This window comes from Monodelphis domestica, chromosome 1, assembly GCF_027887165.1.
Source record: "Monodelphis domestica isolate mMonDom1 chromosome 1, mMonDom1.pri, whole genome shotgun sequence".
NCBI lineage: Eukaryota > Metazoa > Chordata > Mammalia > Didelphimorphia > Didelphidae > Monodelphis > Monodelphis domestica.
The window spans coordinates 347570702-347593422 of record NC_077227.1 but is presented as its reverse complement, the minus strand read 5'-3'; the positions used below and the strand labels follow the sequence as shown (position 1 = coordinate 347593422).

Below are 22721 nucleotides of genomic sequence, written 5' to 3'. Positions count from 1 at the left end.
TCTAGGGTACAAGATAGCAAGTACCCTGAGGGCAGGACTTGCAATTTATCCATCTGTGTATGTTCCCAGCTTTTCATGTACTAAATACTTCATGGGATCCTGAACACCTATTCCTCATCAATAACATTGAATTGGATATTTCTAATTGAGTGGCTTGTAGCCATTTCAGAATCATTTGTCCGAAACAGAACTTAATTCTCCTACTTCTCTGTCAAACCTTTCTCTCTGTGAAGACACCATCATCTTTTCTGTCCCTCAGGTTTTTGCTCTCTCACAGTCATCTCCAACGTTGTATTCTTTCTCCTCCTACATATCCAACCAGTTGCCAAGGTTCTATCTCCACAGCATCTCGGATCTGCTCCCTTCTCTCGATTTCTCTCTACATAACCACTCAGGTTTAAACCTTAGTTACCTCTCAACTCAACCTGTGCAGTAATATCCCAATTGATCCCCTTGTCTCCATTTTCGTCTTCCCCCTCTAATCCAACCTTCAGGTAGCTGCTAAAATGAAATACTTAAAGTGTATGTGTGATCTTGTCACTCCTCTGCTCAGTAAAGTCTAGTGGCTCCTTATTGCCCCTAAGATAAAATAGAAATTCCTCTGTTTGGCATTCAAAGTTCTTCAAAACTTGGCTCCAACCTATTATTTTGGATGTATTATATATCATTCCTTTTCACACACACACACACAGGAGTCCAACAGAAATAGCCCTTTCATCTTTTCTGATTTCCTATCGTCTAATGCCTCTTTCCCTGCCTCCCAACCTAAATTATCATGTGTGCATTTGTGTATCTGTGCGCTCACACACACACACACACACACACACACACACACATTCTGAATTAGCTCTCAGCGAATCTTTGATTTATCATACAAGTGTACAATTTACAGGCTGAGGTATCAGCGTCAGTGAGTTTTGGTCCCGTTAAAGGACAAGATAATGTTTGGGAGAGTTCAGGTGATCGCATCTAATTCTGGCAGTTAGAAGGCATTTGATAATAAAGCCACTTTCCAGCCTTGACCATTTACAGAAAAGATAAGAATTCTTGGCTCCCATTCAGAGAAGCATATGTTTTCAAACTAAACTTTTAGCAGAGAGCAAGCATGCCTTTGCCTCAGGGTGATAGACAGGGATTCAGCAGCCAGCAAGCTAGGTGTTAGATCATTCAGGAGGTGAACTTTGTTGTCAGCTGTTTAACAGTGTTATGGCCAGGAAACAGGCTTTCTGGTGATGAATAATTGGTGTTGGTTCATCAGCTTTTTTTTTTCTTTTCAAGCTTATTGATGGATGCCTTCTGTTTTTATATCATGGTCATTTCACATAAACCTATGAGTCCCCCCCCATACTTGATCTTTTCGTTGTAACAAAAACCAACAAAAACAATATAGCCAAACTAACATATTACCTGCATCTTACAGTATGTGAAACATTCTTTAGAGCATATGAAACAGTCCAATCCACCTCTTCTTTACTGAAAGGAGGGAAATATTTCCTCATCTCTTCTGAGACAAGATTGGTCTACAACTAGCACATTGGTTCAAACTGAATTTTCCTAGGAAGATTATTTTGTCCTCTACATGGACGTTGATTGGAGGCAGGAAAGACTAGAAGCCGAGAATTCAAAAAGGGGGTCATTGTAGTAATGGTGTGGAGAGAGCTCACACTAAGATCATGGCCATGTGAGGAGAGAGAGGGACAAACCAAAGATACATTGTGGAGGAAGAGATAAAGATGCTTGAAGATGGAGAAGTGAGTGACTTTGGTGAAATCTGTTGGCATAGATATCAAGAGCAATTCAACAAAGGGTATTAAGCATCTACTGCATGCTGGGCATCCTTTAAATATGCCACAATTTGCCCAGCAGTTCCTTATTTTAGAAATGCCTATTTTGTTTCCATTTTTTTGACAGTCACAAAAAAAATAGTGTTATGACTGTTTTGCTATGTGTAAGACCTTCTGTCTTTGATTTCCTCATGAGTATGCTCCCCAGATTGATAAAGTTCTGTCAAAAAATTGTGCTTGAAGTACAAAGACACTAAATGCAACAACCCTTGCCATAAAGGAGCAAGATTATTTTGGGACTGGAGTTTTTAAAGTACATATTCCAAAGGAAGGTAGAGATTCCCTAGGTAGCAATAACTAGGAAGTCTGAACCAATGGACCCATTGTTATAACAAGTAAACCTATTCCAAATCATGCAGTCAGTAGAAATGTGATACATTCCTATCCTTGTCAGAAAGTAGATTTCCACAACTAGGCTTGCTGCCCAAGTTTCTTTCCTGGAAGAATTCCTTGATCCTACAAGATTTTTGTTGGTCCTTTCCCAACTAATGCAGAATCTGCCTTATTTGTGAAAAAATTACAAGTTCTAGAATCCATATTGGATTTTAAATGTTATGAACAGTTCTTAGAAAAAATATAAACTATGAATAAGGAAAATTATTCCATCTCATGGATTATATAGTTCACTTAGAACTAGACTTGGAGTCAGGAAGGTTTGGGTTGGAATCCTGCCTCAGACACTTACTAACTGTTAACCTCTCTTCACCTCCATTTCTTTACCTGTAAAATGGGGATAAGAACAACACCTACGTCAAAAGGATCAAAGTTAAAACAAATCAGGTATTGTGACGATCAAATGAGATAGCTCGTGTAGTGTTTTATAATCATTTAAAGGGCTAGATAATACTAATAAGTATTATATAGTATAATACTTAAGGCACTGAAGTTTCACCTTATACCCATCAAATCAGCAAAATTGATAAAAGATACCCTAATACACTGTTGGTGATACTGAATTAATCCAGACTTTCTAGAAGTTACACAATTGTTCATTCCTTTTGACCTAAATATCTCATTGCTTAGGGAGTATACTCACAAGTAAGTCTAAGACAGAAGGGTCCTAATCACGCCAAATTAGTCTTGGCAGTCTTTTTTTTTTAATTTTATAATATTTTATTTGATCATTTCCAAGCATTATTCATTAAAGACAAAGATCATTTTCTTTTCCTCTCCCCCCCCCCCCAGCCGACACGTGATTCCACTGGGTATCACATGTGTTCTTGATTTGAACCCATTTCCATGTTGTCAATATTTGCATTAGAGTGTTCGTTTAGAGTCTCTCCTCTGTCATGTCCCTCAACGGCTGTAGTCAGGCAGTTGCTTTTCCTTGGTGTTTCCACTCCCACAGTTTGTCCTCTGCTTATGAATAGTGTTTTTTCTCCTAGATCCCTGCAGATTGTTCAGGGACATTACTCCACCACTAATGGAGAAGTCCATTACGTTCGATTATACCACAGTGTATCAGACTCTGTGTACAATGCTCTGGTTCTGCTCCTCTCGCTCTGCATCACTTCCTGGAGGTTGTTCCAGTCTCCATGGAATTCTTCCACTTTATTATTCCTTTTAGCACAATAGTATTCCATCACCAACATATACCACAATTTGTTCAGCCATTCCCCAATTGATGGGCATCCCCTCGATTTCCAGTTTTTGGCCACCACAAAGAGCGCAGCTATGAATATTTTTGTACAAGTCTTTTTGTCCATTATCTCTTTGGGGTACAGACCCAGCAGTGCTATGGCTGGGTCAAAGGGTAGACATTCTTTTGTTGCCCTTTGGGCATAGTTCCAAATTGCCCTCCAGAATGGTTGAATCAGTTCACAACTCCACCAGCAATGAATTAATGTCCCAACTTTACCACATCCCCTCCAGCATTCATTACTTTCCTTTGCTGTTATGTTAGCCAATCTGCTAGGTGTGAGGTAATACCTCAGAGTTGTTTTAATTTGCATCTCTCTGATTATAAGAGATTTAGAATACTTCTTCATGTGCTTATTAATAGTTTTGATTTCTTTATCTGAGAACTGCCTATCCATGTCCCTTGCCCATTTATCAATTGGAGAATGGCTTGATTTTTTGTACAATTGATTTAGCTCTTTATAAATTTGAGTAATTAAACCTTTGTCAGAGGTTTCTATGAAGATTTTTTCCCAATTTGTTGTTTCCCTTCTAATTTGAGTTACATTGGTTTTGTTTGTACAAAAGCTTTTTAATTTGATGTAGTCAAAATTATTTATTTTAAATTTTGTGATTCTTTCTATGTCTTACTTGATTTTAAAGTCTTTCCCCTCCCAAAGGTCTGACATGTATACTATTCTGTGTTTACCCAATTTACTTATGGTTTCCTTCTTTATGTTTAAGTCATTCATCCATTTTGAACTTATCTTGGTGTAGGGTGTGAGGTGTTGATCTATTCCTAATCTCTCCCACACTGTCTTCCAATTTTCCCAGCAGTTTTTATTGAATAGTGGATTTTTGTCCCAAAAGCTGGGATCTTTGGGTTTGTCATATACTGTCTTGCTGAGGTCGCTTGCCCCCAGTCTATTCGACTGATCTTCCTTTCTGTCTCTTAGCCAGTACCAAATTGTTTTGATGACTGCTGCTTTGTAATATAGTTTAAGGTCTGGGACTGCAAGGCCCCCATCATTTGTGGTTTTTTTTTTCATTATTTCCCTGGATATCCTTGATCTTTTGTTATTCCAAAAGAACTTTGTTATGGTTTTTTCTAAATCAGTAAATAAATTTTTTGGGAGTTCAATGGGTATGGCACTAAATAGATAAATAAGTTTGGGTAGGATGGTCATTTTTATTATATTGGCTCGTCCTATCCCTGAGCAGTTAATGTTTTTCCAATTGCTCAAGTCTACTTTTAGTTGTGTGGAGAGTGTTTTATAGTTGTGTTCATATAGTTCCTGTGTTTGTCTCAGGAGATAGATTCCTAAGTATTTTATTTTGTCTAAGGTGATTTTGAATGGGATTTCTCTTTCTAGTTTTTGCTGCTGAGCTGTGTTGGAGATATATAGAAAAGCTGATGACTTATGTGGGTTTATTTTGTATCCTGCAACTTTGCTAAAGTTGTTGATTATTTCAATTAACTTTTTGGTTGAATCTCTAGGATTCTTTAAGTAGACCATCATGTCATCTGCAAAGAGTGATAACTTGGTCTCCTCCTTGCCTATTTTGATGCCTTCAATTTCTTTTTCTTCTCTAATTGCTACTGCTAGTGTTTCTAGTACAATGTCAAATAGTAGAGGTGATAATGGGCATCCTTGTTTAACTCCTAATCTTATTGGGAATGCATCTAGTTTATCCCCATTGCAGATGATGTTAGTTGATGGTTTTAGATATATACTGTTTATTATTTTTAGGAACAACCCTTCTATTCCTATGCTTTCTAGTGTTTTTAATAGGAATGGATGTTGTATTTTATCAAAGGCTTTTTCTGCGTCTATTGAGATAATCATGTGGTTTTTGTTGGTTTGCTTGTTGATGTGGTCAATTATGTGGATGGTTTTCCTAATATTGAACCAGCCCTGCATCCCTTGTATAAATCCTACTTGATCATTGAGAATGACCATTCTGATCACTTGCTGGAGTCCTTTTGCTAGTATCCTGGCTTTGGAATTAGTACCATGTTTGTGTCATAAAAGGAGTTTGGTAGAACTCCCTCTTTGCTTATTATGTCAAATAGTTTGTATAGTATTGGGATTAACTGTTCTCTGAATGTTTGATAGAATTCACTGGTGAATCCATCAGGCCCTGGGGATTTTTTCTTAGGAAGTTCTTTGATGACTTGTTGGATTTAATTTTCTGATATGGGATTATTTAAGAATTCTATTTCTTCTTCTGTTAGTCTAGGCAGTTTGTATTTTTGTATATATTCATCCATATCACCTAAATTGGTGTATTTATTGCCATAATATTGGGAAAAGTAATTTTTAATGATTGCCTTAATTTCCTCTTCATCGGAGGTGATGTCCCCCTTTTCATCTTTGATGCTGTTAATTTGCTTTTCTTCCTTTCTTTTTTTAATTAGATTGACCAGTACTTTGTCTAGTTTATTTGTTTTTTCAAAGTACCAGCTTCTTGTCTTATTTATTAAATCAATAGTTCTATCACTTTTGATTTCATTAATTTCTCCCTTAATTTCTAGGATTTCTAGTTTGGTTTTCTGCTGGAGTTTTTTAATTTGATCGCTTTTGAGTTTTTTTATTTGCATTTCCAATTGATTGATCTCTGCTCTCCCTAGTTTGTTAATATATGCACTCAGGGATATGAATTTACCTCTGATTACTGCTTTGGCTGTATCCCAAAAGGTTTGAAAGGATGTCTCTCCATTGTCAATTTCCTCGATGAAATTATTAATTGTTTGTATGATTTCTTCTCTAACTAAATGATTTTGGAGTATCATATTGTTTAATTTCCAATTAGTTTTTGATTTGGTTCCATGTACCATTACTGATCATTATTTTTATTGCCTTGTGATCTGAAAAGGCTGCATTTATTATTTCTGCTTTTCTGCATTTGTGTGCCATGTTTCTGTGACCTAATATATGGTCAATCTTTGTGAATGTGCCATGTGGTGCTGAGAAGAAGGTGTATTCCTTTTTATCCCTATTTATTTTTCTCCATATGTCTATTAATTCTAATTTTTCTAAAATTTCATTCACTTCTTTTACCTCTTTCTTATTTATTTTTTGATTTGATTTATCTAAATTTGATAGTGGTTGGTTTAAGTCTCCCACTAGTATGGTTTTATTGTCTATTTCTTCCTTCATTTCTCCTAGTTTCTCCACTAGAAATTTGGGTGCTATGCTATTTGGTGCATACATGTTGATTAGTGATATTTCCTCATTATCTAAAGTCCCTTTTAACAAAATATAATTACCTTCCCTATCCCTTTTGATCAGGTCTATTTTTGCTTTGGCTTTATCAGATATCATGATTGCCACTCCTGCCTTTTTCTGTCAGTTGAAGCCCAGAAGGTCTTACTCCATCCTTTAATTCTAACCTTGTGGGTGTCAACCCGCCTCATGTGTGTTTCTTGAAGACAACATATGGTAGGGTTTTGGATTCTAATCCATTCTGCTATTCATCTACGTTTTATGGGTGAGTTCATCCCATTCACATTCAAAGTTATGACTGTCACTTGTGGACTCCCTGGCATTTTGATAGCCTTCCCTAATTCTAACCTTTCTTCTTCAGCTCTACCTTTTAGTCCAGTGATTTACTTTAAATCAGTCCCCTTTGTCCCCTCCCTTGATATGTTTCCATTTCTAATCCCTCCCTTTTTTTTCCCTCCCCCTCCCCCTCTTCTTCCCTCCCTTTTTTGTGTTCCCTCCCCCCTACCTCCTTGGTTTTCCCTTCTCCCTTCCGTTGTTGGGTAAGATAGAATTCAAGATCGCAATGGATCTGGATGTTCTTCCCTCTCAGAGTTGATTTCCCTGAGAGTAAGGTTTAAGTAAAAACTCTCTTCCTCTCCTTCTTATAGGAGTTTTCTTCCCCTCCCCTTCCTGTGTGAATCTTTGTATGAGAAAGATTATTCTATTTGGTCTTTCTTTTCCCCCTATTTACACATCACATTTTCCCCACATGTTAGTATACATAGATTGATAGAAATGTAGTCCTTATAGAAGAGAGTTTGAGTAAAAGAAAAAGATAACATTTTTCTCCTTTTCCCTTTCCTTCATATTTACCTTTTCAGGTATTCCATGCTCTTTGTGTTTTGATATCGAACTTTCCACAGAGCTCTGGTCTTTTCTTTGCAAAAACTTGGAAATCTTCTATTTTGTTGAATGCCCATACTTTCCCTTGGAAGTATATAGTCAGTTTTGCTGGGTAGTTGATTCTTGGTTGAAGACCCAGCTCTCTTGCCTTTCTGAAAATCATGTTCCATGCCTTACGGCCATTCAGAGTGGAACTTGCAAGGTCTTGTGTGACCCTGATTAGCATTCCTTTATATCTAAATTGCCTTTTTCTGGCTTCTTGTAGGATTTTTTCTTTTGTTTGAAAGCTTTGGAATTTGGCAATTACATTCCTGGGAGTTGTATTTTGGGGATTTAGTGTAGAGGGTGTTCTGTGAGCTCTGTCAGTGGTTGTATTGCCCCCTTGTTCTAGAATCTCTGGGCAATTTTCTTTGATTATATCTTGTATTACGATGTCAAGTTTGCTGTTTATTTCTGGCTTTTTTGGAAGTCCAATTATTCTTAAATTATCTCTTCTCCCTCTGTTTTCCAAGTCATTGTCAGTGAGATATTTTATGTTCTCTTCTAATTTCTTGGTCTTTTGGCTTTGCTTTATTAATTCTTGCTCGTTGTCTTCAAGTTGCCTGATTCTGACTTTTAAAGTCTGGTTTTCCTTTTCACTTTGGTCAAACTGGTTTTGTAGATGAGTGAATTTCTTTTGCATTATTTCCCACTTTTCCTCCCAGAGGGCTTCCATCTTTTTGATCCTTTCCGATTCAAATTCTTCATGGGTTTGTGGAGAGTTTCCATTTCCTTTGGAAGGTTTCGGAGCATTTGCATGTGTTTCCTCTTCTATCTCCTCAGTATTTTGTATTTTTGCGCCATAAAATGTGTCCAAAGTCGCCCTCTTCTTCTTGTTTTTCTTGGAATTTTGGGGCTTTTGTGCTTCTGTGGAGTTTGCCATCTCTATCTGAGTGGGGAGGACTAGCTTTTCTTATCTCTGTCTGGTGTTCAGAGGTTTTAGCCCTAGGCAGATTGTCCGTTCTATGAAGTTGTTGTTCTGTCTTCAGGGGGAAGCCAGGAATTGCTGGTGTTTCCGTGTTACTGCCCTCCTCGGTTCCCTCCCGATGCTTCTCAGTTGCCTTACTTCCATGCTTTGAGCCTGGCTTGGCACTCTCCGAGAGGTGTTTCACTGCCTTTGCAGGCCAGCTGAGGCTACACTCTGAGGGGGTAGGGGCCACAGCTTCCAGGAATTCTAAGGGCTCCTGATAAGATTAGCTTTTGCTGGGTTGAACTGAGTATGCCTTGAGGCAGGGACCTTCCCTGAGATTTGGATGGAGGGATCCAGCCAGGGGGTTACAGGCTCCCCCCGTCTCTCTCTGTTTCCCTGCTATCTGGGTGCCCCCGCAACTGAGTCAGGTTTTTTTCCAGAAGCAGCCTTCAGAATAGCCGGCCCAGAGGCTCTGAGGTTCCCTCTGCTGCCTAGGACTCGGCACTCTGGGTTGGGGGGGATGGGTCCTGGGACCTTCCTTCTGCCTACCCCTTAGGTCCGAGTGATCTTGGGTTCTGGCTTTTGGGGGGGGCATACCTTTTGATCCAGTTCCAGGAGGAGGGTTCCCGGGGTCTATGCTGTTGATTGTTTTGAATTTTGGTGCCCTAGGAGCATATAGTTTGAGTTTAGTAGGGAAGGGTTTCCGGAGATCTGAACTTTAGCTTTCTCTAAGCCGCCATCTTGACCGGAAGTTCCTTGGCAGTCTTTTTGTGGCAGAAAGAAAAAAGGAAGGAAGGAAGGAAAGAAAGGAAGAAGGAAGGAAGGAAGGAGGAAGGAAGGAAGGAAGGAAGGAAGGAAGGAAGGAAGGAAGGAAGGAAGGAAGGAAGGAAGGAAGGACGAACAAACTCCTAAGCTGGGGAACTACTGAACAAATTGTGGTATATCTAAAGGCTTATCATTTTGCTATATTGAAGGGAAAATGGGAAGTTAAAAAGCAAAGAAAGTAGAACCAAGAAAATGGTATACACAGTGTTTTCAGTAATGTAAATAAAAACAACATGGAGGCATTTTAACTCAAATAAATTGCAAGTCTTGGTCCTGGAGAACCGAAGATAAAGTATATCTTTGTCCTTTTGGTAGGGAGGTGAAGAATGCTGATTATATGATAAAATGTCATTTCTGGATCAGTAGATTTTCCTTAATTATTTTCTTTGTTTCATTGGGGTGGGCTATATCAGGAAGTGACTCTGATGACTTAAAAAGAAGGAAAGAATAAAAGAGAAAAGAGAGTAAAGGGAGAGAATGGGAGATAGAATGAAAATGAGACCTTTAAAATTTTCCAAAATTTGTAAGGCGTAATTTCATAGTGGGCAGGATAGTGTGCCAGGCCTGGAGTCAGGAAGACTCATCCTCCTGAGTTAGAATCTATACTCAGACACTTACTAGCTGTATGACCCTGGGTAAGTCACTTAACCCTGTTTGCCTTACTTTCCTTATCTGCAAAATGAAATGGAGAAGGAAATGGCAAACCACTCCAGTATCTCTGTGAAGAAAACCTTAAATAGGGAAATGAAGAGTCAAGCAGGAATTGAAAAATTATTGAACTATAAAAAATCTTATAGTTATTTCAGAGGAAGCTGGAAGATAATAGCAATTTTAAAATATTAAGGAGAAAATGCTAGGAATTTGTAGAGAAATTTCAGGATCTCAAGAAAGAAAACAAAAATAGCATTCTTCTCCAGAATAAGCATTTCTAGTTTTTTCAACAATCTTTGTGTAGTATAATTCCTTTTATTTTTAAACCCCTGTCTTGTGTCTTAGAATCAAACTAAGTATTGATTCCAAGGCAGAAGAGCAGTAAGGGTAGGCAGTTGGGGTTAAGTGTTAAGGGTCACATAGCTATGAAATGACTGAGGTCATTTTTGAACCCAGAACCTACCATCTCTAAACCTGACTCATTAACTTCTCTGACCCTGTATAGCATTGTTTCAAGCCATTCCACAAATGGATAATAATCCAGATGTGCTCTGATAAGGACAGAATTTTTTCACCCATTTTCTCAGTATATGATCATTCTATGTGCCTTCCTATTCTGGATGGGTGAAGTACTGTCAAGCACGTGAAGAAGGGTAGTGTGATATAAGGCTGGAGAGGTAGATGGGAGCAGATGTTGAGAAGTCTTAAAAGCTAGATGAAGGAGATATAATTTTATCCCTTACAAAGTGCACTGAGAATAATCTTTTGAGGAAGCAATTGCCCCTTCTTCAAGCTACTTTGCTTTGGGTGCCCTAGGATAAGTCCTGTTCTAGGGCAAACCAGTTCTTTGCAAGGGGCTGAACCCAACTATTGTTTGACCAGGTGCAAGCCATGGAAAAAGCTACTTGCTCCTTCCTCTCTGGCTCAGCCTCCTCAGAAAGGAACACCCATCTCTGGGGATCTAAATTTACCTAGTTGCAGCCCACACAGATCTAGTGCTATATCATTAACATTGCTGGTGAATAAAGGCAGAATTCTGAAACTGTTATTAACTGGATTCTTTAGCATAAAAGCTTGCTTGTGATCCCACTAACCCTCCTCCAACCCACTCCCCCCTCACATCTCTCATCACTGATTCCTCGTCCATCTTTCTGGGGGCGTTGAGGTTTCAGGTGGTTGGAAAACTATGATACAGTCTGATGTGCTTGATTAGAAGTTGAAAAAAGAAAAGAAAAGGTTACATCTATCTTTGGTTTCTCTATTAGGGCAGGAAGATTTCATGAAAATAACATACTGGTAACACCTCCTAAATCCTCAAATCCCTCTGCACTGAGCTAGAAAGAGGCAAATGTTAGCTGAGCCTTGATGGTTCTTTTAGGATACCTCCAGTGCCTTTCTTCCGGAGATCTCTATACCTACCCAATATTAATATTGAAAATAAAATGCTTTAATATTAAATGAATTCATTTTAAATTAATTTAATATTTAACTAATTGCAAATATTAAGCTTCCTTTCCTCTCTTCTCGGAAAGTGAAGGTGACTTGAAGATAAGTAAATTGGAATAGGGGAAACTTGTTTATCTTATCTGTTTGACCACAGAAAAGACACTCCCCTGCTCTGGGGCTCAGGTTCTTCATTCAATTTGAGAAATATATCTACTATGGGTCTACTATGTCTTAAGTCACTGGTCTAGACAGTGAGGATGTAGAGACAAAACCAAAACTGTGCCTGCACTCTAGGGAGCTTGCTGTATAAAAGGGAAGAATAATAAAAAACAATGAACATAGATAAAGCACTTTAAAGCTTACAAAGCACTTCACTTACATTGTCTCCTTTGATCAAATCTCCTTTGATCTTCACATTTGATCCTTTGAGGCAAGCAATACAGGGATTATTCTTCCCAGTTCACAGATGAGAAAAATTGAGGTTCAGAGCATCGGAGATGGACTCAAATGAAAGTCTCTGTTGACTTAACTCTGGCATGACTTTTACACACAATCTTCCCAAACTGATTTTGTTTAAAGGGTTAGATGGGACTAATTGATCTCTATGGCCCCTTCTAACTGAATATAATCATTTCTAATATCTTGCTGGAAACTGGCCCTACTGAATGGAGCCCTCCAGTTATGATGCTTCTCCTGAGTCTCTATGATTTCTTTCTGGGAACTGATGCTTCTATCTTCTATTCCCTACTGCCCTCCAACTTTAAAAGGTCAGGACAATCCACATTCAGAGGAAGAACTGTGGGAGTAGAAACACAGAAGAAAAACAACTGCTTGAATACATGGGTCGAGGGGATATGATTGGGGATGTAGACTCTAAATGAACATTCTAGTGTAAACATCAACAGCATGGAAATAGGTTCTGATCAAAGACACATGTAAAACCCAGGGAAATTGCATGTCCTCTATGGGAAGGGTGGGGAGAGGGGAGGGAGGGAAAGAATATGATTCTTGTAACCCAGGAATAATGTTCTAAATTGACTCAATAAATAAATAAATGAATGAATAAATAAATAAAAAATAAAAGGTCAGGACAGCGCCATTCACAGGTGAGGACTGCTTTAATAAGGACAGGTAGGTGGTACAGTGAATGGAGCGCTCATCATCATGAGTTCAAATCTGATCTCAGAAACTTACTGGCAATATAATGCTGGGTAAGTCATTTAACCTTGTTTGCCTCATTTTCCTCATCTGTAAAATGAGCTGAAGAAGAAAATGGCAAACCACTCCAATGCCTTTGCTAAGAAAACCCCAAATCGGGTCACAGAGTCAGATGCCACTGAAAAACAACTGAACTACTTTAATACATGAAAGGGAGCATCAGTTATGAGGACAAAGACTTCATTTTATGTAAGAAGCATCTGAGAAAACACAGTAAGGTAAAAAGAACAGTCAGAATATTTGAGTTCCAGTCGTAGTTATGACACTTAAAGTAGCTGCATGACCTTGGGCAAACCACTTAAATTCTAGGGGTTAGGGACAAAGGAAAGGAGGAACAAACATTATTAAGCACCTTTTATGTCCAGGAATGCTTTACAAATATTTCATCTGATTGCCATAACCTTGGGAGACAGGTGTTATTATTATCCTCATTTTGCTTTTGAGGAAACTGAGACAGGCAGAGGTTAAATGATTTGCCTGGGATCATACTGCTAGTGTTTAAATCCAGATTTGAACTCAAGTCTTCCTGATTCCAGACACAGAGCTCCATCTACTACAGTACCTATGCAATTAGGACATAGTAGTAGATCATCTTCTAAGACCTTTTCCAGTTCGGATATCCTATGATCCTTTCAGGAAGCACGTGGGACATAGAGACAAGAAACCTAAATTATAATTTTTGTTCAAGTTCTTGTGAAGTACCTGTCCCTGGGCAAGTCCTTTCTCAGCCTCAGTTTCCTTATCTGCACAATTGTGACAACAACACTTCCATTGCCTACTTTACTGGGGTATTGCAAGGAAAGCACTGTTGCAAAGTATAAAGGACTAGTGTAGTTATTATTCTATCTAATACTAATAATGAGAGATCAATGTAAACAATAGCAGGTTCTACATATACTAAATGGATGCAAAACTCATAAGACATTCTTTTGATATGTATAAAACCTTGTTAGCCCAGTAGTTCCCCATCCCTCTCTCTCCCCATTCTCCCTCTCCCTTCTTTCCTCCCTCTCTCTCAATTTCTTCCCAATCTAAATGACCACCTATTACCTCTTTCCCTTAGAATCTCTAGTTTCCTTCAAAATTCAGATTCGGTAGAACCTTCTACAAGCCTTTCCTGATGCTCCCATCTATGGTAGCTTGTATTTAGTTTGCACATATGTACATACTGCTGTACTTTTATGTACCTATTGTTGTGGGTTCCCCCCTCCCCCCAGTATTATAGAATATTAGCTCTTCAAAGGCAAGGACTGTTTCCTTTCTATTTTTGTATCCTGAGACCTAGCACAGTGCCAGGTTTGATTGATATATAAAATGGAGGATTTTATAGCCATAATAATCATAGCTAAGAATTATTTAGTGCTTATTATGTGCCAGGCATTATGCTAAGCACTTTATATTTATTATCTCATTTATTCCACACAACAGCCCTGCAAGGAATGTGCTATTATTATCCCCATTTTATAGATGGGGAAATTGAGGCAAATTGGGTTTAGTTAACTAGCCCATAGTCACAAATCTAGTAAGTGTTTGAGGCTGGATTTAAACTCAGATCTTCCTGATTCCAGGCCCAGCACTCTTCCCATTATACCACCTAGTTGCCTCTATTAGTCTTTACTCATTTGATTAAATATCTGATGAATTAAATATGGACAAATCATTCTTCCTCTCCCCAAAACACAAAGATTTTTTACATGAATGCTTAAGTATTTGGAGAAAAAAGCTGGATTTGTAACCTGAATTATTCAATTAAGTTCATTATGTCATACATTGTGATAAGCAGTGGAGATACAAAGACAAAAATAAAAATAGCCCCTGCCCTCAAGGAGCCTACATCTGCTCATTTTCTTTCTTTTCTATTTTATGTTCCTATTGCAGACAGAGCCATCACAAGCCCTGTTGAGGACTGGATTCCTATCTTCCCTGATTTTTTTTTAAATTCATTGGCAATCTCAGAAGCAATTGTTGGAGCCTGAAAGGGAAATAAATACTGGGGAATTAAACTCTGACATTTTTTCTAAAAATAGCCCTAATAAATCCAATCATAGGTAATTTACCTGTCCTCTTTTCTCCAGAGGTAACCAGCCCTTGAATAAAGGCCCTGCAGCCTGGCATTCCTCATGCAATTATTTGTGATCTAAGTTCTTGGTGTCTGGCTGGTTTCTCAGTTTAGAAATAACATGAGTACAAATTGCCCTCGTTCCCTTCTGACCACATGACCCTGTTTTCATGCAATCTTCCTTCCTGGAAATTAGATTAGGCTGTGCCACATTCTAGAGAAAGAAAGTGGAGTGACAAGGTAGAGCCAGCGGGGAAGAAGTGGAACTGGGCTAGTCTCCTTTTCTTTCTAATTTTGGGCATAAGGAATTTGTCCCCTACTCTCCTTTACTCTCCTCTCTTTCCTTTCTTGATCTCCTCTCCCTTCCTTCCCCATTATTTTCCCTTCTTTTCTATTATCTTTTCTTTCTCTCTTCCTTTACTTTCCTTCTTTTTCTCATCCTATCCCTTATTCCTCCTTCCTTCTTTCCTCCCATCCTTCCTTCCCTTCTTTCTTCCTTTCTCTTTCTTTCTTTCTTTCTTTCTTTCTTTCTTTCTTTCTTTCTTTCTTTCTTTCTTTCTTTCTCTTTCTTTCTTTCTTTCTTTCTTTCTTTCTTTCTTTCTTTCTTTCTTTCTTTCTTTCTATCTTCCTTCCTTCCTTCCTTCCTTCCTTCCTTCCTCTCTTTCTCTTTCTCTATTCCTTTCTCACCTATTGGCTACTCATAGCCCCATCCCTCTTGTTTTGGTGCTTTGACATGTTCCATTTCTGACCTGACCCAGCTCTTCTTTATGCAGCTTTGTATCCCTAACATGGAGTAGGAAGAGGTGAGGAGGTTCAAATTTAATGTAGACACCTAGTAGGCTTAGTACATTGTACTCAGGACTCCCAAGCTCAACTGATCTTCCACTTCCCTTGGAGGAAGAACTACAAGCATGCTTTACTATGTCCATCCGTCCCCTGATTTCTTCCCCTTATTTACTTGAATTGCATTCTTTAAGATAAAAATATTCTTGCCACTTGTTCTATCTCATGCATATAGTTCAAAATAACAAATATGGCAGGCATAGGAGAAAGATCTGGAAGTTCAAATTCTGACTGGCATTTACTATGGACAAGTTACTTAACTTTTTTCATTTTGATTTATCTGTAAAATGAAAGGGTTGGACTTGATGACCTCAGATCTCTTCTAGAGCTAAACTGATGATTGGGGGATGCTATTTATCTAAGATGCTATGATTCTAAGAAACAGGCTTTGCTTTTTTTTTTTCCCCAAAAAAGTTTTCTAGTGAGGGAGAAGAAAATGGGAAAAGCTCTATGTCAGTGAAGGATCTGTGAATTCTATTGCTCTCAATGGCCGCCAAGTATTTGAAGAGAAAATTGCTATTTCTTTGAACCATAAAGAAATTCATTTTTCTTGTGCATATCAACAGGGAATGAAAATGCTTTCACTTTTGTTCCCTTCACATCCCCTCAGAAATTGCTGTGCAGGGCTGGCTAGCATCTAGAAATTTACATTTCCAAGTGCCATTAACATTGGCATTTAAAAGACCTATATGAGAATCTTACAGATTCCACTGGAGAGACAGTCTCAATCCTTAAATGCATTGAAAAGTATGGCTATTATCTACCCATGGAAAGAAAGTCTGCAGTTACTTAAATTGCCTTTGTCTTCTTCTTTTCAGCTGACATTATCTCTACGGTAGAATTCAACCACACAGGAGAATTACTAGCGACAGGAGACAAGGGGGGTCGGGTTGTAATATTTCAACGAGAGCAGGAGGTAAGTAGGAGTGAATGCAAAATGCCTGTTGTGGTTTTTTCCCCCTTTTCCTTTTTAAAGGAAGCTTCCTGCTGTTCCTTAATCCTGATGTGTGTCTCTCTCAAACCTGGACCTTTGCTAACAACTGAAAACTACCCCCAAAGTCATTATCGTTCCACACTCCCTCTTATAAAAAGCATTTGAAAAGGCTGTATTTTCTGAGTGCCACCTTATCTTTCTTGGGCTGTGTTGCATGATCCAAGAAGACTGTAGAATTGTAAAGGGGGCAGGCTGGCTACAGTTGGTTCATTTTGAATTGCCATTCTTCCCCAAGCTACCAAATTCTATTCACTCCATTTCAGATATTGCTGGTATACAAAAACATGGTGGCATTTGTCAATAGATTTGGGGAGGTAGTTTGGATCAGAAGATAAGAAAGTAATTTTCTGGTCAATTCTTCTAGGAAGGACATACCCTAGGAGGATAGGAAATGCCCAAAATGACCTGTGGGGAAACAACATCCTAACAAGACTTCTTTTTAGGCAACATTATGGCTTCCAGACTAGTGCTGGACCTCCTTGCCATGTTGTTGCAGATAGCAGTTCTAATTCAAAAGGGTCAGTTATAAGATCAATCATTAAAATAGCCCTTTGCTTCCTGTGACTTGGGTGAACCCATTATGGTTTCTCTTGCTCATATGAAATTACTTGGTTGCCTTATACCTCTGCTCTCATAACCTAGAACGATGGTCCTTGATGCACACCAGTTGGTCGACAAATGGATGGCTGGTGGTGAAGCTTCTAGAAAGCCAGTCTGCACTCTCTGTAGCTCTCCCATATGTCCTTGCTTTTCCCATTCACTAGTGCCAGAAATCTGCCAGCCACTTTGGAATCCTAGAGAGGATGGTAATGTGGGTAGAGAGTATTTTGCATAAGGCCTCCCTACCAATTTAAAACCTGCTCTGAGCTGAAAAGCCATTAAGGTTGCAACTACTTCGAAAAAGGAAAGCCTCATTTAGAGGTGATATATTTGGTAATTGTGCATTATTTGCAATTAATTTTTATAAGAGCTTCAAAAATCCTAGGGGATTTTATATAAATCCAAGTGTTCAGAATTAAATCAGGCACCCGGCATATTCCACTGGCCCAAGAAGCACTAAAATGTTGTTGGCAAGCGAAAATTAATAGCCCTTTGTGACCTGGAATTTTTTCTACGTTTCCAAAGCTGTCTGGTGCTAATTGGTCTGGCACATACTACACGCACACTTAACATCTGATTTGGATGGTAGCAAATCAGCAGTCTTACAAATTTATTTTTAAGGTAGCCTGGCTTTCCTTGTAGCGGGCAGGGTAGTGGCCAAGACCTCTATATTTAAGACATCCACAAACCTCTTTTTAGATCTTCATATGCAAAAATAAAAAAGTTAGGTTAACAATGATACCAAAGAAGAGTGTAGGTTCTGCTTAGCATAAATTATCCAAGGCAGCATAGAACTAGTGATAATACTTTATTTCACATTTTTCCTTAGCTATTTTTACCTATTTTAACTTATTTAAATTTGGGGAGTCGGGCTCATTAGAAAAATGAAAGAGAAGGGTGGGATTTTTTTAAGGCAGAGTATTTTTGTTCCACAAAATTTCATTGTAGAGAAATAACATGCAATTAATTAGTTTAGTTTTGTAAAGAGCCCTGAAGATGAAAAGAGCTATATAAGCATCATGCAGGAGAAACAATTCAATGTGATAATTATCTAGGGTCAGATTCTCATCCTAATTCAGTGGCTGAATCTCAAAGAGAAATTCATTCTCCCACAGAATCAGGAGAAGGAAGGAACATTTTTTTCCTTCCCTTTCCCCCTCCCCCACCCATCAGTGCATTTCTCAATAACAGCAGGGGAGCACAATTTAATAATTGCAGACTACCTATTGGTCTACCCTCCTCTCTGGGCTTCCAAAGTCGCTGGCAGATTTCTGGCATTAGTAAATGGAGAAAGCAAGGACATATGGGAGAGCCACAGAAAATGCAGATTGGTTTTCTAGAAACTTCACTATGAGCCATTCATCCTGATCAACTGGGATCCAGTTGGTTTAGATTTCAGTTAAGATGTCCATTTGGAAGGAAACAACTCATCCAGACTAATGTAACCCCTCTTCATCCCCTTCTTTTTTACATAGGCAAGGAAACTAAAGCACAGAAAGCTTAAATATGTTTCCCAAGGCCACACAGTGAGTAAATAAAAGAGTCAGGCTTTAAACCAGGGTCTTCTGATTAAAAATTCAATGTTCTTTTCATTTATCTGTGTTTGAACCCAGATACATAAGAACTAACATTTTATTCAGAAAGTTGTTTTCAAGACTAATGCTTGAACAATCTAAGTTTTGATTCTTGGGCACAGATCTTCAAAAGTTGAATCAAAAAGCCTTTTGGAAATATTCAAAAGCACATTTGGTACTGGGATTTCATTGATTTGGTTGTCCCTCCAAGGATGCACAAGGCAGTCCATCCATTCCTGCCCATCCTGTGTGATTCTTTGTTCATGTAAGGAAGTCCATCTTCAGGGTGCAGTGGAGAAGGAGGCTTCATCAATTTCTCCTGATAGTGCTTAGCATGGTGCACTGGTACATAGTAGGTGCCTAATAAATGTTTACTGGCTGACATGGTAAAAGAGAGAGTATAATTGTCAATCTTTGAGAATATAATCCTAAAATTCTTAAACCAAGCTCTTTATTCACCACTTTTCCTTTATTTTCCCTCCCCACCCTTATTTTCCTCTCTTATCCCTTCACTCATCATTTATTTGGTGCCTATTGTGTGCTCTGAACTTAAATCAGGTGCAAAGGGGGAGACAAAATAAACGCTCTTCTTTCATCCATTTCAGTCTGAATAGCTTTGCATGCAACCCTGGGTACCTTTACCCCTCCCTGTTGTATCTGTTAGAGAAGACCATTACTAATGTGTCTTTGTCTTACTTTTAAAAATCTCTTTTGTGTTTCTCCACCAACAGAGTAAAAATCAGCTTCATCGAAGGGGTGAATACAATGTTTACAGCACATTCCAGAGCCATGAGCCCGAATTCGATTACCTGAAGAGTTTAGAGATTGAGGAAAAGATTAATAAAATTAGATGGCTTCCACAGCAGAATGCAGCCTACTTTCTCCTTTCCACTAATGGTATGTAATCATCATATCTAATCCAGATGGTACACTTGGAGGCTAACAAAGTCCTTTTCTCACACTTACCTAAGAAGTAAGCAGTATAAGCATTATGACCACAGTTTTGCAGGTGAGAAAACGGAGACTCAAGAAAGTTCAATGACTCCCGTTGTTGCACAACCGTCAATACTGGAGCTTAGAATTTCTAGGTTTTCCCATTCCAAAGCCAGTACTCTTTCCACTATACTATACTGCATGGAACCTCAGAGACTCAGATTATTTGGTTAATAAGAGATGCATAGGCCCAATAATTCAAGTTAAGCTATATCTACTTAGAGATCTATCTAAATTAATTACTTATATTAATCAACTTGTGAAAGGGAATTCTTCATTCTCTTTGTCTATTTTGAGTTAACACTTTATTAGCCATCAAGTAAGAGAATTCTCAAGTCACTTACTTAAAGAAGTAAGAGAATTTTCAAGCCACTTACTTAAAGAAGTAAGAGAATTCTCAAGTCACTTGCTCTAAAAGGAGTGATAACTCCAGAACTCAAAGCATTCCTACTAACATTAAGTAAGAGTGTTCCCAAGTCTTTTGCTAAAGTGGGTGATAATTCAATCAGTCAGAAACTTGGGAATCCTATGATAAAAAGTTGATACCTTCAGAGGCCAATGATAAAAGCTAACACCTTCAGAAGATGAGAGGTGGATCCACAGATGCTTCCCCCCCACTCCCACCCCACCTCCAGGCAGTGCTAGGCAATTTGGAAGCTGTGATTGACCCCTGTGAAGAGGGGACAGGACAAGAAATCACTATAAAAGCCCTGAACTTCTTCTGCAAGCAGTCATCGTCGTCATCGTTGTCTTCGACTGGTTACCTGCCTCTTGGAAGTAACTTGGGACTTGGACTGCCTCTTGAGTGAGTGAATAACTGGCATTCCTTTCCTAGTGTCTGGAGAGAGATTAATTCTGGAGAGGCCTTCCCTTCTTGGAGGAGGGTCAAGGGTTAACAAGCCCTGCCACACTGAACCAAACACTGGAGCAATATTTAGTGTGATAGGATAGACATCTAATCTATCCTCTTTTTGTATTTCTCTACTTTCACTCTTTCCACCCTTTTGTAAGTAAAGGCTATTAAAAGTCATTTTGACTTGAGCTATAATATTTTGAATTGGCGACCACAATATTTAGTATTCTCGTATATTTAGTCAAACTCTTAATTTAATTCCTTACAAACTCATCCAGGAATGCTATCCAAATTTCCTCTCTCACCCACTGCAGCATAGACAAAGAATGGTACTCTGACAATGTGCTCCAGCAAGGCTACTCATCCTTGCTCCAGTTAGACACAGGGTAGCCAGGACGTTAATGGGATGCAGGTTATCTCCTTATTGTCTTTGCCTGTTTCTGGTGAGGAACCTCCTTAGAAACAATGGCCCAACCCAAAGAGATAAAAATTCTTCATAGTCACCTTCTTCTTTACACCTTCTCTTCCAATGAGTCACTCAAAGGAAGTTGATAACATTGGTTCTAACAGAGAATGCAGTAAATCTGTGTGCTTGTAGAACTGAAGCAAATCAATAAGGCATGGTTATTGAGTGTATGACACTGGCAGAGTGAGGTATGCCAAACTGTTAGTTCCTGTGGGAAACTCACTCTCCAGGAGTGTGTACAGATGGAGAGGCAGGATACACACGCATGAGATAATTGGAGAACAAAATAATTTGAATATAATACAAGGGCACAGTGATTAATGTGTAGAAAACAACAAATGTGGAAAAGTTCTAAAAGTGGTAAGTTTTAATATTTGCCTGGAGTCTAAGATCCATGAAATATATGTGAAATAAGACTCCGAAGATATATTGGATATCATTGAAAGAAGACTTACAAACTGTGGTGGATTAATCTGGTGAAATATAATTAGGAAGTTTCTTGTTCATAATTTACTATTATGTTAGCAAATGAGATGCAAATCTTTATAGAGCGCATCTCTATTTTGCATCTTTTCTTACAAATAAAGGCCTGTCTGTAGTGTACTTTCAGGATCAACTCACTTCATCACATAATAAATGGATGATTGCATAAACTAAAAAAAAAAATACAAGGGCAAATGTGTTACACAGGGAGCTAGCACATGAAACTAAAGTGTCCCTAAAACAAAAAGCTAAGCCTGTAAGTTGGATTCCATATGTAGGCATGGTCTCTACATTCGCTCTATTTTTAATGTCAGTGAATTCTTGTAACTTTATTGAAGTCCTCTTTTATCCTTTCTACTTTCAATCCTTAACAACCAAAGTGACTTATGAATTTAAAAAACCCTCCAGTAAGAAACTGGAACACTGAAATCCCAAGGGGTAGATCTAAGGACACCAAATTTGTCTCAAAAATTACTTCCTTGTGAAAATGGCACATACATGTATATATGTGTTATGTATATAGATATAGGTATGTATATAAATATATCTATATATCTAAGCATATAATATATCTGCACAATTATACATGCATATATATTTAAGTATATTTTATGCATATGTGTAGTTAACATGTATGATGGGCACAAGTAAACTCCAACATATTTCCATTAAAATAGAAATTATGTTATTCTGTGTAGGAAATGTAATAATTAAAATGGGTTTGACATATATAAGAAGTTTTTAAAAAGTTGTGGTCACCATTTATAATAAGATGTGATGAGGAGAGCTGATGGGTGGAGAAAACTGTATATAAGCAGGACCCTCTGGAACTCTGGGGTTCTTTCTTGGCAGTCTTTTGCCTCTTAGGTGTGAGCTCTGGTGAGATTCTTTGCAGTCATGTGGCTCCTCCGCTGAGGATCTCTTGGACAGCTCAGCGTCTTTTGAGGCTTCAGATTTTGGCTTCCTGATTTGGACTTTGGATTCTGGTGAAAATTTAGCTTTCTGCATTGGAGATTCGGGCTGAAGAGGGACACTTACTCGAGTGAGTTTCTTGCCTCCTTGGGGTGAGAGACTGTCCAAGAGATCCTCAGCGAGGGAGCCACAAGACTGCAAAGAATCTCCACCAGAGCTCACACCTAAGAGGCAAAAGACTGCCAAGAAAGAACCCCAGAGTTCCAGAGGGTCCCACTTATATAC

At 38.5% G+C, this 22721-nt stretch overlaps 1 protein-coding gene and 1 long non-coding RNA gene across 6 annotated transcripts in view; one reads left to right on the top strand and one right to left on the bottom strand.

Annotated features, from left to right (window-relative positions):
- PPP2R2B (protein phosphatase 2 regulatory subunit Bbeta) overlaps positions 1–22721 on the top strand; it is a 536905-nt gene that overhangs the window by 389885 nt on the left and 124299 nt on the right. For all 5 annotated transcript variants that reach the window (XM_016426488.2, XM_016426494.2, XM_001369148.4 and 2 more), the window contains 2 exons: positions 16380–16477; positions 19461–19626. In XM_016426488.2, coding sequence (XP_016281974.1) covers positions 16380–16477; positions 19461–19626 — 264 coding nt within the window. The remainder of the gene's footprint in view (positions 1–16379; positions 16478–19460; positions 19627–22721) is intronic.
- Positions 18398–22721, bottom strand: part of LOC103094493 (uncharacterized) — a 156658-nt gene continuing 152334 nt past the window's right edge. Inside the window, exons 2-3 of the long non-coding RNA XR_008915132.1 lie at positions 19426–19538; positions 18398–19107 (exon numbers count right to left, since the gene is read on the bottom strand). This is a non-coding gene — a long non-coding RNA (uncharacterized LOC103094493). The remainder of the gene's footprint in view (positions 19108–19425; positions 19539–22721) is intronic.